This window comes from Musa acuminata, chromosome BXJ3-5, assembly GCF_036884655.1.
Source record: "Musa acuminata AAA Group cultivar baxijiao chromosome BXJ3-5, Cavendish_Baxijiao_AAA, whole genome shotgun sequence".
Taxonomy (NCBI): Eukaryota; Viridiplantae; Streptophyta; class Magnoliopsida; order Zingiberales; family Musaceae; genus Musa; species Musa acuminata.
Genome location: NC_088353.1, coordinates 40,321,818 through 40,346,197, shown reverse-complemented (window position 1 = coordinate 40,346,197; position 24,380 = coordinate 40,321,818). Strand labels below are relative to the sequence as shown.

Below are 24,380 nucleotides of genomic sequence, written 5' to 3'. Positions count from 1 at the left end.
GCGAAATTTCCCTCTTGAAGAACTAATCGGGTCATTAATGACCTACGAAATGACTTGTAAAGCTCATGAAGAGCAAGAAGACATCCTTCCAAAGAACAGGAAGGATATGACACTCAAAACTTCTGAATGCCACTTGAGAGAAAACTCAAGTGATAAGGACTGTGATGATGACTTGGCACTTCTAACAAGAAAGTTTAAAAAGTTCTTTAAAAGAAACAAGTTTAAGAATGATGCAAAAAATAAACTTGAACCCAAGAAGGACCAAGTAATCTGCTATGAATGCAAAAAGCCAGGACACTACAAGAGTGATTGTCCCCAAGTCAAAAGGAGAACATCAAAGAAGAAGGCGCTTCAAGCAACATGGGATGACTCGAGCGCATCCGAAGAAGAGGAGTCCAACACCGAGCAAGTTGCTCATTACGCCTTAATGGCCATCGAAGATGAGGTAACAAATTCAATAGATGCAGATTTATCATTCGATGAATTATTAAATGCTTTCCATGAATTGTTTGATGAGTGTAAGACTATCAGTAGTAAATACAAATTGCTAAAAAAGGAGCATGATAATCTTATTTGTAATTTCGATAAGTTAAATGCTGAACATCATGATAGTTTAAGCCCATGCATAAAATGCCATGATCTAGAAACTCTCCAAAAAGAAAACTTGCTACTTAAGGACACCTTGAAGAAATTCGAGGTTGGTAGCAAGTCATTGAACATTATCCTTACAAACAAGGGTCACGTTCCCAAAAGAAGTGGAATTGGATTCGTGAGAAGTCCTCACCAAAATCCAACCACCTTCATAAAAGGCTCCATCTTATATATTCGACATCAAGACAAATGTAACTTATGTTGTAAATTTGGACACAAGACACATTGTTGTCCACTCAAGAAAATAAGTCCAAACAAATTGATTTGGATTCCTAAATGAACCATGACAAATTCTATGCAACATGATAAGAAATGTAGATCTATTTGTGAGGCACCCAAAAGCAAATGGGTACCTAAAAATCATCCCTTCTTATAAAAACATTAAACTTTTAGGCTGGAGCAAGAAATAATATTCTGCTCCTTGATTCTCGATAGTTATAAACCAAGAGTCAAAAAGGAACTCGCAACGCTTAAATAACAAGTGGAAGTTATGAAATCACAAATGCGATTTGGATACAACCTTATTAGAAACATATGATTCCCAAATTCACATATCCCCTTGATCTTCGAACCCTTCAACTCTATCATCTACAAATTAATTCTTGTATCATGAAGAAACTAAATATGTCATGATCTTAAAAGGGATACCAAACAAACTATCCACATACGTACGACATACGCACGTTAAAAGATCTATCTTGATCATACAAGAGCTTCTTCCTTAAATAAAAACTCATACGAAATCACGTAAGAAACGTTAATTGCTCTGAAATGAAAAACTCTCCTCAAGGCAAAGGCTCCCTGATCAAATCACATTAGATGCTCACTGGCTGCAGGCGGTGGCACCTCTCCAGCTGGCGGTGGCACCTCCAGCTACCACGGGTTGCCAGCGGTTGCATCGCTCCAGCCAGAGGTGCAACTGCCCGCCACTCTGCCTTTTTAAACCCACGCTAGGGCCGGCGGTGGAATCAACCCCAACTCACTCCCATTTCCTCCTCTACTCTTCCAAGTCTCCTCCATTCTCATTTCACTCCTCTAAGCTTTCCAAATACCTCCCATTTCGGAGCAAAACTTCAAGAATCCTTCCTTCTCTTGAAGATTTCACAAAGGTACTCTCTAAGAAGCTCTTAAATTCTGTTTTGTTCTTCATTTACTCTTGCTCATCATCATCCCTCTAAACAGCAGTAGTTATGGGATCTAGAAGATCCTCAAGGGACAAGGGAAAGAGGAGATTAGTAGAAGAGTTTGACTTCACCCTTTTCGATTCAAAAAACCATGCTGAAAATTTTCCCTCTTTCGAACTTAGAAGTATCAATAAGGGAAAATATGTAGATCTAAATGAACTAAGAGACTTAAAGACTATCCAATGGTTTGCAAACCTAGATCTACTTCCAATCTTGCAGATTAACGAACCCATCTATCCTAGGCTAGTTAGATTATTTTACAATAACATACAAATAGATGATGAAGAAAGGATGTCCACCTATCTTTTAGGACAACACATCTCAATCACTGATAGGTTCATTTGTGATATGATAGGCATTCCCATGAAAAGCATAGGACTTTACTTTAGAGGATCATGGGATGATGAAAGTATTGGAACATCCTATGTTGAAGCCTTAGGAACAATCTTTGCCAATCCTAACATAGCATTGATTCCTAAAAGTTGTGAACATCTACTGCCTTTGAACACTAAGATACTTCATCATATCATGACTAGTATAATTCTTCCTAAACAATACCATCATGATGAAATAAGTCAATTAGAATTAGGAACTATGTACTTAATCATGAAGGGACATGACATCTGTCTTGGTTATCTTATCCAACAAAACATGTTAGAATTATCTAAGAAAGATATGATGCTCTCATATGGTGGTATAATCACAAGAATAATGAAAGCTTACGACATTCTAATACCACTAGAAGAAGAAGTAATGAAAGTACATAGATTCAGCATAATAAACAAAAATCTACTTCACCGACTAAGATGTTACTATAGAAACGGTAACTGGGTTAGAATCCCTAGAAGGACTGATCACCCTCAACCTGAACCAGAATCGAAAACACCAGTATTTAGGGGTACCCAATCTTCTCCGACCCTTCCCTTTGAGGAAACACATCCAGTTGAGCAAACTCATACATCCATCGAAGAAATTGGGATTCGAATAGATCGATTCGAACAGAGACAAGAACGGATTGAACAACGACAAGATCAAATCCTATCTGAGCTGCAGCAAATTCATAGTCAATTTGACTCCTTGTTTAGGCACTTTAATTTTCCACCTCATCAATGAACTTGTTGAACACCTGTTGTTGTTGTAAACTTATGATGTGTTGGTTGTAAACATCTATCGTGGTAAACATATATCTTGCGCCTTGTGGTAAAAGTTATCTCAGATTTTTATGGTATCATATTACTGTTTGGTATGTGATGTGTCCAAATTAAGAATGTTGTGCTTTGAAACTAAAAGTTTTGAAAATCTTGTGCTTTGATTTCATTCGAAGAGAATTAGGAATGTTGATGTGTCTGAATAGATAAATTTGTTAAAATTATTTTTCGGACTATATTGAATGATCAAATCACTTGATTGTCATGTTTCTATGATTATATGTGAAAATATGTAACAAAATCTTGTCCGAATTTATTCGAATGCTATAAAACATATTTTCTCGTACACTTTCATGAAAATTAAGTTTTTGAAATAGATTTGATGAAGTGATTCATGTGTATGTATTCCATCCTGCAAAATCTTTACATAGACAATGGATTATAACAAAAAGGGGAAGATGTATTTAAAGCAATCTATGTAAAATTCCTCTATAAGCTTGCTATTATTATTTTCCTGGTATCATGATTACTATGCTTTTTGTTGATGACAAAGGAGTAGATATATGAATTGATAAACACTGCCATGATTAGAAATACTATGAGTGATGCTATAAACACTGCTATGATTATGCCATCCTTGCATCACCAAGAGATATATGAACATGTGCTAAAGTTTGCATTATGCCCTGAGTTGATATCTTATCATGTGAAGAAAATGTAAAACTTGCTAGAATATTTCAAATGTGTGCATCATGTAATAGTGCTTCACAGCTTTATATGATAATGTTCAAACTACATGATGAATAGTTACAAACACAATCATACAAACTTGATGATGTATGTCAAGCCTTGACATCATCTTTGAAGAGATACATCATGATGAGTATCATGATGGGAGTATTGATAAGTTTAACTGATCTAACTTATCAATACGTCACTTGAATTCTTAGGTCTTGAATTCAAGGTTGACTTATCTCAACTATGGCTTATAGACAGGGAGAGTTAAGGATAACTCCATTATCAATTGATTGTCATCATCAAAAAGGGGGAGATTGTTGAATCTCAAATTTTGATGATGAAGTCAATTGTCATTTGTTGTCTAATCTATGTGTTGAGATAAGTGTGCAGGATTAACTACGATAAAAGTTAGACAAGCAGCAGGAGTTGCGCCGGAGTCAAGTTCATGATCACGTTGGGAGTTCGAGAGTTCGACGGAAGTTCGGACGGTCGTCGGAGGTTCTGCGAGAACAGATCCGAGAAGTCCAGAAGCTTGCCAAGCGAAGCTCGTCGGAACTCGCCAAGTGGATCGTCGCAAAGTCCAGGAGTTTGCCGGAAGTCCGCAGGAGCATCACCGAGGGTTCATCCGATGATCGACGGAAGTTCGCCGGAAGAAGCGATTGACGCAACGAAGCAAAGCTGCAGAAATTGTCTTAGATCTAATCGTAGTTAGCACGTTGATTAAGCTGGAAAATGGGAGGTGATCCCATTAGCTTAATCTTGGGGCAATTGGGCCCCTGAAAGACTGAAATTGGGCCGAATGGAGCTAACCATTCGGACCCTGATTGCATCAGGAGGTGCAACCGCCTAGGCCAGGAGGTGGCACCGCCTGAGCTAAGTCTCCCAGCGAGACTGGGCGGTGCAACCGCCCCAGCCAGGAGGTGGCACCGCCTGAGCTCAGTCTTCGAGCTAGACTGGGCGGTGCAACCTCCCTGACAGAGAGGTGGCACCGCCTGAGCTCGGTCTTCGAGCTCTGGCAGAGAGGTGCAACCGCCTTAGTCAAGAGGTGGCACCGCCTGGGGCTCAGTCTCCGAGCCAGACTCAGGCGGTGCAACCGCCCCTGACACAGAGGTGCAACCGCCTGGGCTCAGTCTTCGAGCTCTGCCAGGCGGTGCAACCTCTCCAGTCAGGAGGTGCAACCGCCTGGTCCCGAAATTCCGGGATTTGATCGTTTTGAGCTCCAAATTTGAATTGGGTTGGGGCCTATAAATACCCCACCCATTCAGCACTGAAAAGATACAGACCTACACCGAATTCTTGATATTTTCTATGATTCTAAGAGCTCAAATTTGTGTAAAGTCCTAAAGTTCTTCTCTTTCTGTTCTTCAAGTCTTGAGTTGTAAAGAGAGGAGAGAAAGGTCATGTAAGGGTTGTCTCCTGAGCCCATCAAAAGGAGTGAATCTGTAAAAGGGCAGTTGGCCTTCGCCTATTGAAGGAAGGCCTCTAGTTGACGTCGGTGACCTCGTCGGTGGAGGAAGCCAAAAGTGGAGTAGGTCAAGACTGACCGAACCACTCTAAATCTCTGGTTTGCGTTTATTTTGAGCACTTTATCATTACTGCAAACCTCCTACATAGCTACTGCTCTCTGCGCCTTTACGAACAAGTTTCTAAGTGCTGATCTTTCCGAATCTGTATTCAGACATAAATCGGTGTTTTCATACATTACAGTTTACGTTTACGTTTTGATTCTGCAAAACTGTCTTCTGCGCTTTTACGAACGAAGTTTCTAAGTTCAGATCCCTTTAAAACTGTATTTAGACGTAAACTGTGCAAACTGTGTTTAGACGTAAAACTGTGTTTTAGACGTAAACTACTTTTAAACGCAAAACTACGTTTAGACGTAAAACTGCGTTTAGACGCAAACTGCGTTTAGACGTAAAACTACGTTTAGACGTAAAACTGTGTTTAGACGTAAAACTGCGTTTAGACGCAAACTGCACTGCGCTTAGATGCAATCTGATCTTAGACGCAAACTGCGCTTAGACGCAAACTACATTTAGACGTAAACTGTGTAAACTGTGCTTAGACGTAAACTGCACTTAATCATAAGTATTCTTAGAATCGGCTTTTGCATCAAAATAGTTTTATCAAACGAACGCAGCTTTCGTTTTTAATCGCTGAAAGATTTCCGCTGCACTAATTCACCCCCCCCCCCCCCCCCTCTTAGTGCTCTCGATCCTAACAATAAGAATGTTTTTCTTAATTCATAGACTTATCTACCTTCTTAGGAGATAATTATCCAAACTTTTCAATAATTTTTTAGGTATAGTTAGATTGAGACAAAATGATTGAATCATATATGATCTTCATTATGAAAATCACATCTACTTCTCCAATATCTTCCATTTCAAAATGACATGATAAAAATATGTTGATTTCATTACTAATATTAAGATCACTAGTTCAACATAAAGATTAAAAAAATAAATTTATCATCAAATCTTTTGCAATAAAAATAATAATCAGATTCATTATTTTTGAAATCAAAGGAAAAGATAACACTATCAATTTTTTAAGTCAATAAAATGTTAGAACTAGTTTACATACTTAGCACAACAAAGTATTTTGGTTGAGTCATATAGATCTTCTCTTCTTAGAGATCATTAGAGGATGGCAGTATTTATATTCATTTGATGAGAAAACAGAATTAATTTAAAATTGTTATATATGTTAGTAATACCTATAAATAACAAGAGTGTTTATAACAGAGAAAATTTACAGTAAATAATTATTTTCTTTTACCAACTCCTTACATCTATTTCAATCCTCTTTATATATATATATATATATATATATATATATATATATATATATATATATATATATATATATATATATACAAAATCCAAAGTTCCTCTTTTTTTAAGATAAAAAAATAGATTTTTTTTAAATCACAGAATATAAGTTTAAATCCGAAATATATATTTAAACAGAAGTTGTCAATTTCAAAATTCAAGATTTAAAATATTATTTTTACAGTAATTTCGGAGTTCGAAATTTTTAAAAATTACAATTTAAAGATATAATTTCTAAAGTATATTATATTTAATATTATGCAGTTGATTTTTTGATATTATTCATAAATAAAAATTACCAGAAATAGTATAAATTCTTGATTATTGCTAAAAATGGAATAAACGATTTTTTTAATCTTTCTATCACTAAGATATTAATAATAGGACAGCAGAGCGATAATGGAAATAAATGTGCCTGTCCAGTCGAAGACGTAGGACAGGATTCTACCACAAGAAATCCTGTTCCCTGCGTTACGAGCGACAGGCGATCGGAGCCACCGGATTTTGGTGTAACGAACGAATGATATGTGAGCAAAGTAAACACCTTTTTCGCGTCTCCCTTTTGTTTCTTCTTTCCTCGTTCCTTCGCCCCATTAAAAGGGTCGGACGAAGACCGCCACAGCCTCGATCCATCCAGTGTGCTTTGATCTTCCAGTCCAAGGTAATGATAACCCTCGCTTTCCAGATCCGATCCCTCTGCATATGCGTACGTTTTTTGGTTCCGGCTCGGCTGATGTAAGGCCAAGCGTCATTCTCTCTTCTCGATTTCATTCCTCTTGGTCAGGTCTGCCAATGACCCAATTTAGGGTTCCTTAAGTCCTCTTTTTGTTTCTCTTCTTCTTTTGTTGATTGATTTTAAGCGAGAGTACCTTGGTCGCGCCTAAGGGGGATCGATTTAAGTGGAATTTGCATCTTTATCCTATAGAAATATCTTCGTTTTATCGAATCTATTGATAGAGAAGTGCGGGTGGTCGAAGCTAGATTTGGCAGGGCAGGGCGACCAACATAATGTTCTGGAGTTTTGTTTGTAATCTAGCAAACATGCAATGGTTGATAGTTCGTGGTGGGTTTTGGCTATTAGGAGCTTTTGAGTAGTACCTAGTCATTGTCCATCACTCATGTATTTGGAGAAGCATATGCAAATATGGATTTTTGGTAGTTGGCACATAACAAAAAGAGATTTGACCTCAACCTGATAAATTTGAACTCTGTAGAAATTTTTGCTCATGCGTAACATATGCCTGCAATCTGCTTCGATGAGAAAAATTCCTCATGTTAGTAATGTAAGGCTTGGATTGCTTCTTTCACATGTGCCTGGTTAACTTCAGAACAGACTAGTCCCATCTCTGATGAAGGAAAAGAGGTGCTAGCAGTCTGGCATAGGTTATATCCAGAAGCCAAGAGGTATTTCATAGAAGGGCTCCCGATCAAGGTGTGGACCTGCTTAGGTTCCCATGGGTTGAGCTTGGGTCCTTGATAGGTTGCATGTTTCTTTGGTGGAGCTCATATATGAGAAGATATTAACTCTTGAGGAGTTCTTTGGGTGTTAATTGACAAAGCCAACATTATCGGACTAATGTAACTCAAAAAATGAATCTTCCTTTTGGAGTAGATACCATGCTTGGTGACATTATTGCCTTGGAAATCGACATGAAGTCGGAGCCTTTAAATGTCAAAATTGATTTTCAGTATTATAACATCAATATTGGATATTATAATAAATGACCTAGGGAACTTAATTTTTTTGTTTAACATCTATTTGACCACTCCATGTACGACAGATTTAAGTTTGGTAGTAGTATTCGGAGTGATTGTGGTTTGACTTCATCATGGTTGATGATAATTGAAGTATACATGTTGAACTTTTTAATTAAAGTAACCACATCGTTGGTGTGATCCATCTTGTCCACCTAAGTTAAAGTTTCATCATTGTAACCTGGAAAATTTTCAAGTTCTGTGCCGTATAAGTGTTAATCATTCCTCACTTTTGCAGAATAATTTTTGAAAAATGTTCTTTGCACTCCAATAAAGACAACTAACTTGGAACATACAGAAGAATTGAACTTTGAAAGTTAGCTGAAATTGTTCTGTTATCTTCACCTCAAATTCCTTTATAATACCAGAAAGATGTTGGAAAAGATTGGCCTGCCAGCAAAGCCTTCAATGCGAGGAGGAAGTTGGGTGTTAGATGCATCACACTGTCAGGGTTGCGCATCTCAGTTCACCTTTATTAATAGAAAGGTATGCAACTTTTGATGTACTTCTTAGTTCTTTCTATTACCATCTTTTTTTTTCCTTTTTTTTCCCTATAACTCCTTTTAAATTAGTTTCTGTCAATGATTTCAGCTGTATAATCAGTTGGGTTTTAGTAGCTTGAAGTCCTAAAATAATTAGGCATACTTGCTTAGATTCTTATTGTCCTTAATCCTCAGTTGTTGTTCCATTTTTGCACCTGAATTTATAATAATGATGCTGTATCTATGCACACAAATAAAAGAAGAAAACTGGAAATGTCATTCTAATTGATGTCAATGAATTTAGCCTTCTTGCCCGTTTCTGCATAGTAATTTGCCTATGAATGAGACCAAACAGGTTTTCTTTATATTGTGCTTCAGTGACCATTTAAGAAAAAATCATGAACAAGAATTAGTTACTAGAGATTAACCTCATCAAGATTGCCAAATATTAGGCAAACAATGATATAACAATACCAAATAATTTCCCACATGCTAGCTTGATTGTTAAATTCCTATTGCAATGGTGTATTAACTTTAAATTTAGTAATTGTATTATGGCTCTTACACGATCCAATTCCAATGTGTTAACTATGTAATGTCACTCACCAAAATCTAATGGCTTAAGCTTAGCCTTATCCGTATACCAAGAAGCAATACAAGTCACAATCAGATATTGATCTTCTTAGAATTTTCTTTTTGCTGGTCACAAAGGAATCTTTTGTTTTTCCATACTGTCTGTCACATAAATGTAATTCTACCTGTCGAAATGCATACTTGGTCACGGAACAAGCTTATTCTTGCTCTGTTGTTAACTAAATCATGCAAAGGAACCATTTCTGTTCCACTTTCTAATCAATAATTGAACAGAACATGTTTTTTGTCCAATGATAGTTATATGAGTTATTTTGGAATTCGTGGAGAAATTTTGTTCCTTTCTGAATGTGGCTTGTTTACTGGTTGGTTCCTTGGTTTTGATGCTAGATGTATCTATGATAGATACTATTCCTATTATCCTGATTTCTTATCTTTTACAAGTTTTCTGACCTTTAGAAGTATGCAGGCACTATTACAGTTAGACACAAGATAGGTAGTGAGTAGAACTTTCTACAACATTAAAACCTTTTTAATGTGTTGATCTGTTTCGATTACAGAATTTTGTGTTTAGCTATGTCGTGTTATGCTTTACAGAATATTTTTGACGAAAAAAATGATCCTTCTTGATGATGTATTACTTTTATTGCCATAGCATCATTGTCGCAGATGTGGAGGTTTGTTTTGCAATACTTGCACCCAGCAAAGAATGGTTTTACGTGGACAAGGTGATTCAGCAGTCCGAATATGTGATCCTTGTAAAAAGATCGAGGAAACAGCACGCTTTCAGTCGAGATATGGACACAGAAAGCAAACTGCAAAGGGTTAGTGATGGTCCATACTTCTTGGGCAGTATTATATGTTTGTTTTATTGGAGTTCTTGAAGGTTATTGGCAGTGAACTTAGCTAGATTTAAGGTGATCATGAAGAATTCACTTGTCTTTGTTGAGCATCACATGTAGGAGCTCATGATAAGTAAATGTTCTCGTATGCATTTCATTGCCAAGTTTTTATGTTGATTATTCTTTGAAGATGAACAGTGTGCCAGATATCCTGGTTACGCTAATTGTTATAAATTTATCGTAGCTGTGAACTATCATACATCTGTAATATATCTTTTTAGGATCGACAATAAGTTTCTCTGTTACTTAGATTGTCATAATTCAGAATTTCTGCACTAGCTCTGATGGTTGGCATCAGTTTCACAGCTTACTATTGAACTTTATTTAAGGAGAACAATACCAAGCTTGGCATTTTTTCTTTTTTCTAAATCTGCCCATACTGATGGGAAGTGGTCTCGAACTCTGGATGGTGAATATTATGTCTGCTGTCTGATAGAAGCATGCAGCTTTTTGAGCAGGCTTCTTATAAGGATCATTCTAGGTGCTCATGATATGAAATCAGTTTCTTCAAAATTAGGTGAAGCTGTAGATGGTGATTCCAGAGAAAGAGAGAGTGATCCAAGAAAGATCAACGCCTTATGGAGAGTGATATGTAAGGACAATGAGGGGCTAAAAAACAAAAAAAGAAACAATGGAATTCCACTTCCTTTTTTACAGATATATCTTACAGCAGAATGTAATTGATATGTTTATCTAATTTTTTGGTAGATTAAGTTGTTAGTGTATCATGCAAAGAGATCCTGCTTCAAAGTTTGTTGGAAATATCAACATTTTCTTCTTATATTCCTTTTGCAGTTAACACAAAACAGGTCTTGAAGAATGAGGAAGAAGTTCTAGGTCAGATTCTGGGAACAGATGGAAAGCATCTATTGCTTTCTGAACAAGAATCAGACAGTGATGTGATTTCTGATCTCCAAAGATTATCAAGCAGTGCATCCTGCTCTAACTTAAGGGAAGAGTCTGCTTCTTCAGGAAAAGAAGAAGATATCGTTAGAGGCATGTCAGTTGATACTTGCAACAAGGCTAATATTGATATCATGTTAGGTGACCCAGAGGAATTGCGTCATCAAGCAGTAGAAGAAAAGAGAAAATATAAAACTTTGAAGGCAGAAGGAAAATCAGAGGAAGCACTTCAGGCATTTAAGCGTGGTAAAGAACTTGAAAGGCAAGCTGGAGCTTTAGAAATTGCAATTAGGAAGAATCAGCGAATGGCTTTAAAGGCATCAAATATGAGAACTGTTACTGCTAACCCAAAAAACGATGGTCGTGAAGAGTCGGACAGTAAACAGAAGTTAACTTCTCAAAGGGATAAAGAAGCAAAGAATGACCTTGCAGCTGAACTCAGAGAATTGGGATGGTCTGATGTAGATCTTCATAATGCAGATAAAAAACCAGAAAAGCTTAGTTTGGAGGGTGAATTGTCAAATCTTCTTGCAGAAGTTACTCAAAGATCCTCTCAAGGGATGAAAAAAGGTGCTATTGATAAGTCAGAAGTCCTTGCTCTTAAGAAAAAGGCACTCTCACTGAAAAGAGAAGGGAAACTTGCCGAAGCAAAGGAAGAGCTAAAGAGGGCTAAAATATTGGAAAAGAAAATAGAAGAACAAGAGATCTTGGGTGAGGCTGAAGGTTCTGATGACGAACTGTATGCTCTAATTAATAGTATGGACGAAGACAAGCAAGATGAGTTAGTGTTGGACCATGCACCTGAGGCTAATATCAAATTTGACAACTTACTCGTTTTCTCAGATGATCTCCCTGCTGATGGCAATTTTGAAGTCACTGATAATGATATGAATGACCCAGAGTTAGCAGCTGCCTTAAAATCATTTGGCTGGTCTGAAGAGGATGAAGAACAAGTAGCCAGTCAAGTTGAGCAGTCTGTTCCTTTTGATAGAGAAGCACTGCAGAGCCAAGTACTTAGTCTGAAAAAGGAGGCACTCAGTCAAAAACGAGCTGGTAATGTTTCGAAAGCATTGGAGATTCTGAAGAAAGCAAAACTACTTGAAAAGGACCTGGAAACTATGAAATCTAGTCCTGAAATATCTGAATCTGAATTTAAGCAAAAGAGTTTGAGCCGTCAAGTTAATGTTTCTGAAACAACAAGCTCTCATTTTGAGTCGCCACCAAAAAGTAAATTAATGATTCAGAAAGAGTTATTAGCTTTGAAAAAGCGAGCGCTCACATTGAGAAGGGAAGGTCGGATCGATGAGGCAGAAGAAGAATTGAAGAAAGGAAAGGTTCTAGAACAACAACTGGAAGAGATGGAAAATGCTTCCAGAAGACCTGAACCTAAGCTGGTAAAGAACAATCTGGAGTTTGCTAAGACATATGAGGGTGGTGATGCCAGGAGCTTGGATCTCGGAGAGGAAGGATTTGAAACTGAGGTAACAGAACATGATATGTGTGATCCTGCAATGTTGTCGCTTTTGAAGAATTTGGGATGGAATGAGGATGACAATGCTGAAAATGTCAGCATGACAAATATAACTTCTAAACGGATGAATGAACCTTCTTTGGTTCCACCGAAGGTGAAGAAAAACAAGGCTGACATTCAGAAAGAACTGTTAGCAATAAAAAGAAAAGCTCTGGCCTTAAGACGCCAAGGAAAGTCTGAGGAGGCTGAGGAAGAGCTCGAAAAAGCAAAAGCCTTGGAGAATCAAATGGCAGAAATGGAAGTCTCTAGTAGTGCCAACTTCATGGAGATGGATTTAATTGATTATGGAACTTCGATTCCACAAAAATTCTACGGCAAGGAGCAAGCTGCTGGTGATGTGCGAAACACCTCTGATAGCCTATTATCATTTGCAGTTAACAAAATACCAAAAGATGAAGCAGTACTAGTACAAGGTGTGTCTGATGTTGGTTTGAATGCAAAAAGTGACAAAAACAAAGCTGCAGAAGCTTCTGTCATGGTACCTAAAATTTTGCAAACAGAGAAGCAGATGTTGCAAAAATCAGGTCTACAAACTGAAGAAATTTCTGTAGAAGATCCCATTTTGCATCAGTCGAACCAATCACTTAATTTGGTAGAATTAATGTCTGGCAGTGATGTTAAAGCTTTGCACTCATCAATTAGGGAATCAGTAAAAGGAGAAGATACCGATGCCAACGAGAAGAGCTGCTCTGGGAGTAGTAAACTTTCATGCACAATGGATTTTCAGATATCTCAGAGAAACGAAACAAATGCCACTGGAACTAATATATCGGCAACACAAAAACAGAATTTGACACATGGGGTTGATGCTCTCCAGGATGAAATTCTAGCACTCAAGAGAAGGGCTGTTGCACTGAAGAGAGAAGGGAAGCTAGCAGAAGCCAGAGAGGAACTGAGACAGGCAAAGCTGTTAGAAAAGAGTCTAGAAGATGGTCAGCAGGCCAATGTGGTCAAGGAAGGTGCTTCATCTTCTACATCTGACAACACTTCTTCCATGCAAGAGAAAAGAACTAGCCCATCAGCGAAACCAATGTCAGGCCGTGATCGTTTCAGGATTCAACAGGAATCCCTATCGCACAAGCGAAACGCTCTCAAGTTGCGTAGAGAAGGAAAGATAGATGAATCAGAGGCTGAACTTGAATTGGCCAAAGCTTTGGAAAAACAGTTGGAAGAATTTGACCAAGGTTCAAGCACCATGATGTCTGGCAGCAAGTCAGAAGCGATGGAAGACGTAGTCGTGGAGGATCTTCTCGATCCTCAACTTATGTCTGCCCTTAAAGCTATTGGATTGGAAGGTCCTGCTATTACCAGTCAACCACAACCACATAATAAAACAGAGTCCCAGCCAAACTTTGACAAGCGTGAGAACCATGGCATCGAGAAAGCTGCTCTGGAAGAACAAATCAAGGCTGAGAAGCTCCGAGCACTCGATTTCAAACGGGCAGGTAAGCAGGCTGAGGCTTTGGAGGCTCTTCGTTCTGCCAAGCGTCTTGAGAAGAAACTTGCATCATTGACTTAGCAGCTCAACTGGAAACAATTAGTGTTCTTACAACCCAATGCCCAACTGATAGCTCACAGATGGCCATTGCAAAAATGTAGAATTCTTTCAAAGATAAAATCCATTTTTGTTCACTATCGAAATGCCCAAAAGTTATACTAGTGGAAGAAACTTGGTTGATCGGATTGCAGGAAATTTTGTGTGAAGGCTATTTGGGTTGCAACTTACCTCGGTTCTGGAATACAAGATTCATGTGGAAGAATTAGTGAGAGAATATGGTATTGAAGTTATTGTTAGTATGTAATGTTATGAACAGAGTCAAATTTCTTATCAATAAATGATCTATGCATATGGTAGTAATATTGTGCTGGTGGATATTTAGATTTCGTTGAATCCATCTGTTTGGCTTTCCCAAAAATTCAATGGCAGTGATTTAGCTTTCAAAAAGTAAATTAATATGTTTATTTTTCATTAACATTTTCTAAGATTTTGTGTCGCTGACCTTTTAGTGGTCTCTGCACTCTGCTCTCATTGCAACGTCACACGCTTCTTCCCACGTGCTCGAACTAAAGCCCGTTGCACTCTCAACTCCACTGAGATCGGGTAAAACGGGAAAGTAGAAAGCTAAAAACCACCCGCCAATGATACGGCAGCCTCCAACGACTGGGCCCCGCTCGATCATCAGGTAACAAGAGGAGTTCGTTCAGATCTCCACCTTGGGTAACCGAGGGGGGTAGCAATGAAGGAGCGGAGGATCTACACGCTCCTCGGCCTCCTCCTCCTCGCCGCCGTCGGCTACCTCAACTGGTCATCGAGCGGCGGGGACGGCGGCCGCGGCGGCGTCCGGATACCGATCCCGTGGCTCCAGCCGAAAATGGGTTTCGTCGGCAGGAACGGGACCCGGTTCATCGACCTCGAAGACGGGTCGCCGACGTACGTCAACGGATGGAACTCCTACTGGCTCATGTCGTCCGACTCCAGCGATCGGGTGGTGGAGATGCTCCGGCGTGGGAGGGCGATGGGGATGTCGGTGTGCCGGACCTGGGCGTTCAGCGACGGTGGACCCAACGCGCTCCAGATCTACCCTGGTCACTTCGACGAGCGGATCTTCCAGGTTTTGGATCTCCCATCCTATCTGCTTCTGCATCTTTCCTGGTCTCGTGTATTCTCTTACAAAGTTGGAATCTTTGAGTGGATTGTCGGCTTCAGATGGGGAAATAAAGTCTCAATTGCATTCTGTTTCGAAAAATCTTGAATTGTAGCGATGGACGATGCCGATACTGACCTACATGAGAAATTGGTGCACCTTATACCATTAATTGAACATTTATAATTGAAATCCGTGTTGGCTTTAGCTGATGAAACTTTTCCCATTTGTTCCTCTGACGACTTCAGAGAATGGCTTAAAATTTGTGATGGCTATCTATGAGAAAGAACATAAGTTTCCTTGAATTCCACTCTTAATATATATGATAAGAAGTCTTCCAATGCTGTTCTGTTTCTTCTACTTTATATACTCTCACTGTCGTGTCAAATTTTTTTATAGCATCAGTTCGATCTTTTCTTGATAGTGCTTGCCTCTGAGTTTATTTTGTAGTTTTTTTCTGATAATTGTATTAATACTATTCAATTGGCATAGAATTTGATCATGATAAGCAACATCAGCACATTAGACACGACACAACATGCTGAATCAAGTAAATAGATACATGACAAAATGTTGCTCTGTTTTGATAACTACAACTAGGTACCATTGCAGGTAACTAGTGCTTATGAGGTAAAAATTGATTTAAGAAGATAATTTTCAATCAGTTTATGGTGTTTATAGCAAAAAAAATTGTTTTGTTACTAGAATATTGAGCTATCAGCATCCGGTTTCAACTTCAGCATTATTCTTACAACGGCACTGGCTTCTATAATTTGGTTCTTTCCTAAAAGGAGACCATATTTGTTTATAACTCTGTTTGGTCTCAGGCACTGGATTTTGTCATATATCAAGCAAGGAAGCATTACATACGGTTAATTCTTTGTCTTGTAAACAATCTCGGCGCATTTGGGGGAAAATCTCAGTACGTTAGGTGGGCACAAGCTTCTGGGATCAATGTGTCAACTTCCACAGATCCATTTTTCTCGCATCCAACCATCAAGGGCTACTATAAGGATTATGTTAAGGTATACTGGTTATGCACATGTGATTATCAGAGTAAATTGGATCAAGATGCTAATTTTCTTTGTTGTGAATTAATAGTATCTTGATGAGATTCCTGTTCAACACTGGTGCAAATGTGAAACAGATGATTGCATAGTGATTTATGGTCTTTTACCTGCAAATAGTTAAATCATTGCTCAATAGTTGCTCTGGTGAACATGAGGATGGTTATATCAGATGATGGTACTTAGTTATTTTCGAATCCTTATCTAGTGCCCAACCATTTTAATATAATGCGTGTACAGGCAATAATTTCAAGAAAGAACACATATAGTGGCATCAGATACCGCGATGAACCTGCCATATTTGCTTGGGAGCTCATTAATGAGCCTCGATGTGAATACAATTCATCCGGTCCACTTCTTCAGGTAATAAAACAACCTATGAATTCTTAATTCGCTTACTTTTCTATTAGTTTATTACTTTATGCCAGTGTGTAAATTTCTCAAGATTAAACTGGCGATGTGAAAGTACAAATGCTTATTTGTTATGACTGAAAAAAGTTTCAAGAAGTTTAACTCTATCAAGCACTTCTAACAGGCCTGGATCGCTGAAATGGCATCCTATGTAAAGAGCTTGGATGAGAAACATCTTGTCACAGTGGGGCTTGAAGGGTTTTATGGACCTGCAAGGAACGACCGGTTGGGTGCTAATCCAGGGTCATGGGCAGCTTCACTTGGTTCTGACTTCATACAAAACTCAGCAATCGAGAATATTGATTTCGCTTCGGTACATGCATATCCAGATAGCTGGTTGGTGATGGTGACCTTCTTGGTTTGGTTTCATTATATGACACTTGCTATTTTGCACTTTAGCATTGAAGACATGTGACCATTACTTGTAGGATTCCAAAGGCAAGCCTGGAAGAAAAGGTTGAGTATCTCTCAAGTTGGGTTGATTCTCACGTCAATGATAGTGAGCATGTGCTAAAGAAACCAGTCCTCTTCTCCGAGGTTGGCTCCCATTTGCGTGTAAAGAAAAATGGGACATATGACAGAGACATATTACTGAAGATCGTCTATGACAAAGTATACGAGTCAGCTAAGAAGGGGCAAGCTGCAGCGGGTGCTTTAATCTGGCAATTGATGGTTGAAGGAATGCAGAGTTATCAGGATGAGTTCTCATTGGTAGCAAGCGAGCACCCATCCACATATAAACTGATAGCACAACAATCTTGTCGACTGAGAAAGTTGCACATGACAAAGGATAACACAAGTAGAGAAGTTGTCCAGAGCTGTTTGGAGCCACCATCCTAAGGATCAAAGACTTCCAACCAAGGTAGAAATGGCTATTTGATGACATGATCAACGACGTAGAGATTTGTTTATGAAATAGAGAGAGATTAGATTTGACATCCTGCGAGCTACCACCAGAAGCATTCAGACAAAAAGACCAACTACTAGATGGAAACGATTGCGACAAAGGATGGAAAGGATTTGTATGTTATTTTTCACTGGCACACATGATGGATTTTTTTCCATATTAGAAGAGTATGTAGCACATGAAGACAACAAACTTATTCATGATTACTTGTAATTACTTGTGAGAATAAATTGATCAATTCCTTGTTTTTTGTCCAAAAGAAATATCACATCTGTTCTGAAATATACACTCATGCATCTTGTTCAGTGCTATTCCTTCTCTTATCATGTGTAACCAATGTACCAGGAGCTACTGTTTTAACACATTAGCATCAAACAATCCAGCATACCTCCTTCAGAGCTTGGGAGTTGTAAATCATCCCAATCTATCACACATTTGCTGAGAAGTTCTACAGCTTTCTTAGTTATTCTCTCATGGATGGAACCTAATTCAACAGTTCTTTCATCTTTAGGAGTATAACAAGCAGATAGCAGATGGTCATTTAAGGATTAGGCCCTCCATTTAAGACCGATAGCCCCACAAGAAGTCAACGGGTGACCTTTCCGAGCCCTACTCAAGGGCGCAATATCTGCCGCATAGTTCTGGAAGAACATAAAAATAAGCCCTCAACACAATCTACCACGCACAAAGAAAACATATGCCAGATGCTATATTTACAGCAATTAAACACTAATTCGATCATTCCTATATCACTACTTCCCAAAGCATCTAAATCCAAATCTCTTTGGCCTCCTCCTAAAGGCAAAACTAGCAGTTCAACAACATCGGTATTCAACCACATGGAAAACCGGATTATTGACTGTAATAAGCTTGATTAGTTTAATGGAAACCCTTCTATAATGAGTCCAAATACATCATTATATGATCATTACAGATTACAAGGTTGCTCGGCCAGTGTGGGGCTTACATTGCCAACAACAACGTTCGACTTCTGACAATAGGATTCCATGCTCGAGTGATTGCTGCTTCGAAGGAAGCTTTCATTCATAATGTGAAGAAGACACGGAAATAATAATACAAGAGTGGTTGGTGCAAGAGACAATTGCATCTGCCTATATGAGGAACTGATTTGTTCAAGAAATGAAGAATCGTTGCATTCGGATGTGATCAGAAACTTTTATGCTTCAGCTATGCTATCTTATCGGACAAAGAGAGAAGAAAAAGATCATAATCATGACTGCCAATTATGCTTCGACACTTTACTCAATCCAAGTGAAACAAGATCTACGAAGAGAGTGGATGATTGAAGGACAACTCGCAGCATTCTCGCTTGGGTAATTACTATGTACCTCCGCTTACACTTCCATACAGACATCAAGACGTATATACAACATTTCTTTCCATCTGATTCTAATTCACGAAGGCAGGCACATATAGAGAGAGAGAGAGAGCGACATTGCTTTGCAGCACCTGTCACCGAACTCTTATCTACTAACAAGAAGAAACAGGGAGAGAGAGAAACAAGCAACAATAGGAGCAGAAGAAATGCCTGGCTTTCCCATGTACGCCATTGAGGCTGATGTATTCTGACCAAAATCACATGTCACCAACGTGGTTTTCTCGCTGAGAACCGAGGAGAGATGGCTTCCGGAGCGAGTGTGGTACCTCAGGGGGGAAGCCTTCTGCAGGATGGAGCGTCCTCCTCCACCTTCATGCCTACTGCTGAGAGCGGAAGGAGTGAGAGAGGCGAGGAAAGACGACGAGGAGACAGGAAAGAGAACAGTACTTCGGTGGTACTTAATGGCTTCACACTCCCTTAATGGTTAGCAAAATTTCTCTTATTTCATGTTAAATAAACCCCATATGACAGCAGACACATACGAGAAAATTGCGGCAGTATTAAGAAAGAGAGAGAGAGAGAGAGAGAGAGAGAGAGAGATGGGTGTTCCCAAGAAAGAAGATGACGACGAGATCTTGTTCTTGTTTTGCTTCGAATTTACAGTGCAATGAATGATTACTTAAATACCCTTAATTTAAATTTATTTTATTATTTACTTAAAAAAAACTTAATTAGTTATTATTATTATTATTATTGCTATATATAATTTAAAATCATTTAATATATTTTAAAATATTTTTAATCAATTCTTATAACTATGGATGAAACAAACAATCAAAGAGGACGAAATTGGGTAGTATTTTTTTTAGATTAAACAAAACAATATATTGTTCGATAAATGATCGATTAGGAGTACTAAATTCTGTGATCGTACGAATTGGGGAGGGGCATGTGGGAGCCAAGAATTAAAATGTGTGATGGAATATATCGGGATGAGGAGGTTGAATTATTGGGTTTCGGTTCCCACGTGGGGGCCTCGTGCTCCGAACCCACGGTTGCCGAGTCGGGGATCCAGATCCGACAACATCGGTCGGATCCAAGCCCGGTTTGGAGGAGACGTCGGGACCCACCGTACGAACACCACGAATAATTTAACGGGTACACGATAATAAGGGTTTGTCCTCGCGGGCATTGCAATCGAGAAGCAGGTGGTGGCGTGTCGAAGATCCAACCGCCCAATTTGATCAAGATCACTGCGTGCTCCGACCTCATGGTAGTCCTGACCTCCGTGTGAAGCAGACGTGAAGGGATGGTTGCTCGACGAAGTCTCTGCGACCGCCTACGTGCATGCGACATGCACGTATCTGCGGGGTGAGATCGTGCACTCGTTTGATATGAATTTACGGTAATTTTTGTTATTGAAGAACGCTGTGATTAGACGTCAATTAGCTCGAATCACTATCAATCTTGTTATATATTTTAAGGTTGGATGATTTTTCTAAAAAAAAAATTAGGTTTGTTTTTGGGGGAAGGTTTCTCTAGTTTTCATATTACTATTTGAAATCCCATTTTACTATTTATAATCATATATATTTAATTTTTAAATATTTTAAAATTATTTTAAATGAATGAAAATATGTGTTTGGTTTTCTTCTTCTTCCTTTTCATCTTTTTCTTCTCGTTGACAAATGAGTTCAGACGATGTTAATAATAACGATGAGGGTTCCGATAAGGAATGATCGATCAAGAGGAGCATTAACATTAGCTAGGAGAGCAAAAGAAAAAAAATTATAAAGAATAAAAAATATATTAGTTTTTAAGTAATTATCAATAGTAAAGAGCTTGTTAAAAGTAAAAAATGATAATGAATAGTAAGTTAATTTAGTTTTCTAATTTATTTTTTTTCTCTAATATTCTAGTAAGCTTATTTAGTTTTTAAATTTAATTTTCTCTCTAATATCATAAATATCCATTGTCATTGTATAACGTCTTTGTTGTCTTTGTCCAATTACATTTGTTAGTGGATATCCTAACGTAAGAGTTCATCATATCTATGTGACAAAGTACGAAGAGGAAAGAAAAATAAAGGATAAAATTTTTCGACAAGATAGAGGCAATAGGTTATGACAAGAGACATTTAGGATATTAGAAGAAAAAAATATTAAATTAAAAAATTAAAAACAAAGAGCACCTTTATTGGAAAAGCCTAAAAAGAAAGGTGTTTTTAAGAAAATCATCCTTTAAGGTTCCATAGAATTACTTTTATGAAAATTCAAATGGTTTTGAATGAAAATTATGATTGTGTTAACATATTTTAAAATAAAGGATGATAAATCTTTTTTTCATATAGAGTCATATATATATATATATAATATTTTTATTTATTCATTTTAAAAATGATACTGAAGAATGATGAGTCTTCAAAAAGACTATAATCTGATCTCAAACCAATACAAATTACCAATTCTATTATAAATATTAGCTAAGGGTAAAAAATAAAACTAGTTCAATATTAATCACCAATCATGCCCTGCAACCTCAGGCCACCATGCACACGGCCCGGTCAACAACGTTGACCAGGTGACCGATTCCCATGCACAAGCCTGCACGTAGAGGCCATTCACCACCCCACGACACCCTAAACAAAACCATGGCCACATAGAGCTCCTAACCTCTCCGAATACCCATCCCAGCGACTGAAACACCCTATAAAACCCCTCCCATTGCCTCCCCATTCATCCACAGGCCAACACAAGCTTCTACCAATAAGTCTCTCTTTCTCATCTTCTCCACAGCCCCGCCTCTCGTGATGGAGATGAGAAAGGTTGCCTGTGCCGTCCTCGTCGTCGCCGCCTCGGCAACCGGCGCCCTCGCCGCCGAGGCGCCGGCTCCTGGCCCCGCCAGCGCGTCCTTCGCGGTCACCCCCGCTGTTGGAGCCGCCATTGGGGCCTCCGTGCTCTCCTTCTTCGCCTTCTACTTGCAGTAACCTTTGACGAGAAAGAGAGAATCGATAATTGTTGTCAGCTCCACCAGTCGCAATTGCTGTCTGTCTTTCTTTCTTTCTTTCTTTCTGCATCGGTTTGGGTTGTAAGAAAGGCCGGATGGGATTTGTTTTGGAGTTAATTCCTAATTGAAATGAAATATTTCCGATTTGTTATAACGTTTCTCCATAACTTTCTATCAAGATCATCTCAGGCTTTGTTCCTTGCCAGTGATCCTACAAGGTGTTCTAAGTAGAGATCATTTAGTTTATGGACGAACTTTATCGCGATCTTTCAAGCTAAAAGATGCATTGCGAGAACAACGTGCCTGTTAATGTCGAGACTCTGCTCACCAGCGGTGAGATCAAGGAAGCGGAATTCCAACAGTTTCGTGCCATGATTAATATCTCGGAAGCCCTTCATCGTTTGAATTGTATTGGGTAAACTCGCAGTCGAGTCTTCGGACCTTTTCTCTATCAGGCTCGGGCCCTAGTTATTGGGCCTAATCCAATTTGGGCCGGCATCTAGAAGTCTAGATTCTGCTCACCGGAAGGTATTAACGTTTTCGTGCCGAATTTATTTTCTCTAAGCAATTTACCATTAGCATGATGATATCGGGTAAGCTCACGGGGAGTCATCGAACTCTTTTTCCTGCATCGTGATTCGCGCAGAATGAATGATTAGATCAGCGTCGTGGTTATTTCAAACCGGCTTTTTTGGTCCACCCAATTTGTCGGTATTAAGCCATGTGTTGCCGGATATGCTGGGATCGAATCCTAACCGTAGGATACGATGATTCCCGGAAGATCAATGGCCAGGATGCGTTTGATCGTCAATTAAACCGGTCGACCATATAAACCGTTTCGATTATTTTGAGTCGGGTTCTAAAAACGGGTAACCCCTTTATAAGTCCGGCTACTGCGCACCGGTGGTGATAGTAAGGATTTAAATTAGAGGGTAATTTTGTGCCAAAATAATTTTTCGAAAGCTTTTGGTGATCTGACTGACATCCGGTACTCTCACCGCGATTCCTCGGACTTTCTCGTTCCATGATTCGTCTTGTCTCTGATCTTATCAGTTTATTATCCACTCTGTTGCCTGCAACAGTCCATCTGTTCTTGCGACCACTCTCTTTCCTTCCACATTCTTTTGGTCTGTAGTGACAGACTGACTGCAGCAGTGTGTCGATGGACTTAGCAATCAAATAAGGAATCTCACCATTCCTATCACATGAAGAGATAGAGATGCTTTTGGCTCAGCACTGAACGAGGCATCAACAACAATAAGCTGTGGTACAGAGAATTCAGGTTCATTCATGGTTACAGATCATGCATGCATGATATTGAAGACGACAGCTGCTCTATCAACTCGGAGAATCACTCGACCCATAAGCATCGCATACACGAGTGGTTGTGGCTATCTACGAGCTGAAGTGGGTGGAGGACAAGCGGGCAGAGTCAATGAAGTCATGTGACCACATACATTTCTACTGAGGTGATGCTTCTTCGTCTTCAACCTCTGGAACTGCTTCACAGGGTATTAGATTAGATTAGCTTGTTTTAGGTATTAGATTAGATTAGATTAGCTTGTCATAATGGCCGACCAAAGCATCACAACATACGAAATCTCCTTTACCACTGTCCTAAATAGCATCATGTTTCGCCAACCTTTAAGCACTGTAATCCTGAGAAGCACTGTTGGAAGAACATATGGGAACAAAGGCAGCTTTACTTCCCCCACTCGTGAAGTGGGAATCGACACTATTAAACGACCCAATGATGGCCGACCAAAGTCACCAAACCTCACCTTTATCTCATCTCTTTTCTGGCCTTCGTTTAGCGGGATAAAGAACACATTCTTTCACGCATCTCGTGCCAAATACACACTCAAAAGGCAGGAAAGACACAGCAGTAGGCCAGCCTTCTTGTGCCCTAAAGTGGTGAACCACAACCTTTTGATCTCTCTCTCCCTCTCTCTCTCTCTCTCTCTCTCTCTCTCTCTCTCTCTCTCTAAGAATAATTTAAAGACAACTTTGGGATTAATGACATGGGTTAGGCATCATCGACACAGTAGGTTTGTTTCCCATAGCATCTGAGAAAGGAGATATCGAAGTGCCACTCATGTCATGACTCAAAAGCACAATCCTTGTTTTAACTTGAGGAACCACAAAAGCATACTTTACCAATGGATTCCAGCAGTCAATGGCATGTGCAGTTCCACTTTAGGTCAATGATTAGTTCATGGGATCAGTACCATGCATTAGTGGTTGGCATTACATAATTGAAGTAAAAGTGATCAAGCACTTGTTCTT

General features: G+C 39.0%; 3 protein-coding genes across 4 annotated transcripts; all 3 read left to right on the top strand.

Moving 5' to 3' along the window:
• Nucleotides 1-7,119: 7,119 nt before the first annotated feature.
• On the top strand, nucleotides 7,120-14,577 carry LOC103985506 (uncharacterized). 2 transcript variants are annotated; one of them, XM_009403229.3, is made up of 4 exons: nucleotides 7,120-7,216; nucleotides 8,679-8,796; nucleotides 10,039-10,207; nucleotides 11,081-14,577. In XM_009403229.3, the coding sequence occupies exons 2-4, from the start codon at nucleotides 8,683-8,685 to the stop codon at nucleotides 14,236-14,238; spliced, it is 3,441 nt and encodes a 1,146-aa protein (XP_009401504.2). In that variant the 5' UTR covers nucleotides 7,120-7,216; nucleotides 8,679-8,682; the 3' UTR covers nucleotides 14,239-14,577. The 2 variants fall into 2 exon arrangements, with proteins under 2 accessions (XP_009401504.2, XP_065006576.1); XM_065150504.1 differs by lacking the exon at nucleotides 7,120-7,216 and adding an exon at nucleotides 7,320-7,339.
• A 324-nt stretch (nucleotides 14,578-14,901) lies between these two features.
• LOC135637744 (mannan endo-1,4-beta-mannosidase 6-like) lies at nucleotides 14,902-18,035 on the top strand. Its single transcript, XM_065150505.1, has 5 exons — nucleotides 14,902-15,331; nucleotides 16,192-16,389; nucleotides 16,672-16,794; nucleotides 16,967-17,178; nucleotides 17,271-18,035. Exons 1-5 carry the CDS (start codon nucleotides 14,957-14,959, stop codon nucleotides 17,680-17,682), a joined length of 1,320 nt encoding a protein of 439 aa, XP_065006577.1. The 5' UTR covers nucleotides 14,902-14,956; the 3' UTR covers nucleotides 17,683-18,035.
• Nucleotides 18,036-21,831: 3,796 nt separating this feature from the next.
• Nucleotides 21,832-22,254, top strand: LOC135638080 (arabinogalactan protein 23-like). The gene has a single exon (XM_065151030.1). The coding sequence runs from the start codon at nucleotides 21,898-21,900 to the stop codon at nucleotides 22,072-22,074; it is 177 nt and encodes a 58-aa protein (XP_065007102.1). The 5' UTR covers nucleotides 21,832-21,897; the 3' UTR covers nucleotides 22,075-22,254.
• The last annotated feature ends 2,126 nt before the right edge of the window (nucleotides 22,255-24,380 follow it).

What these genes read in the sequence shown, in the direction of transcription:
- LOC135638080 (XM_065151030.1), top strand. Translation starts at nt 21,898, where the DNA reads ATGGAGATGAGAAAGGTTGCCTGTGCCGTCCTCGTCGTCGCCGCCTCG.
- LOC135637744 (XM_065150505.1), top strand. Translation starts at nt 14,957, where the DNA reads ATGAAGGAGCGGAGGATCTACACGCTCCTCGGCCTCCTCCTCCTCGCC. An exon ending in TCGACGAGCGGATCTTCCAG is followed by an intron (nt 15,332 to 16,191) that starts GTTTTGGATCTC and finishes GTTTGGTCTCAG; the next exon opens with GCACTGGATTTTGTCATATA. An exon ending in ACTATAAGGATTATGTTAAG is followed by an intron (nt 16,390 to 16,671) that starts GTATACTGGTTA and finishes ATGCGTGTACAG; the next exon opens with GCAATAATTTCAAGAAAGAA.
- LOC103985506 (XM_009403229.3), top strand. Translation starts at nt 8,683, where the DNA reads ATGTTGGAAAAGATTGGCCTGCCAGCAAAGCCTTCAATGCGAGGAGGA. An exon ending in TCACCTTTATTAATAGAAAG is followed by an intron (nt 8,797 to 10,038) that starts GTATGCAACTTT and finishes TTATTGCCATAG; the next exon opens with CATCATTGTCGCAGATGTGG. An exon ending in CAGAAAGCAAACTGCAAAGG is followed by an intron (nt 10,208 to 11,080) that starts GTTAGTGATGGT and finishes TTCCTTTTGCAG; the next exon opens with TTAACACAAAACAGGTCTTG.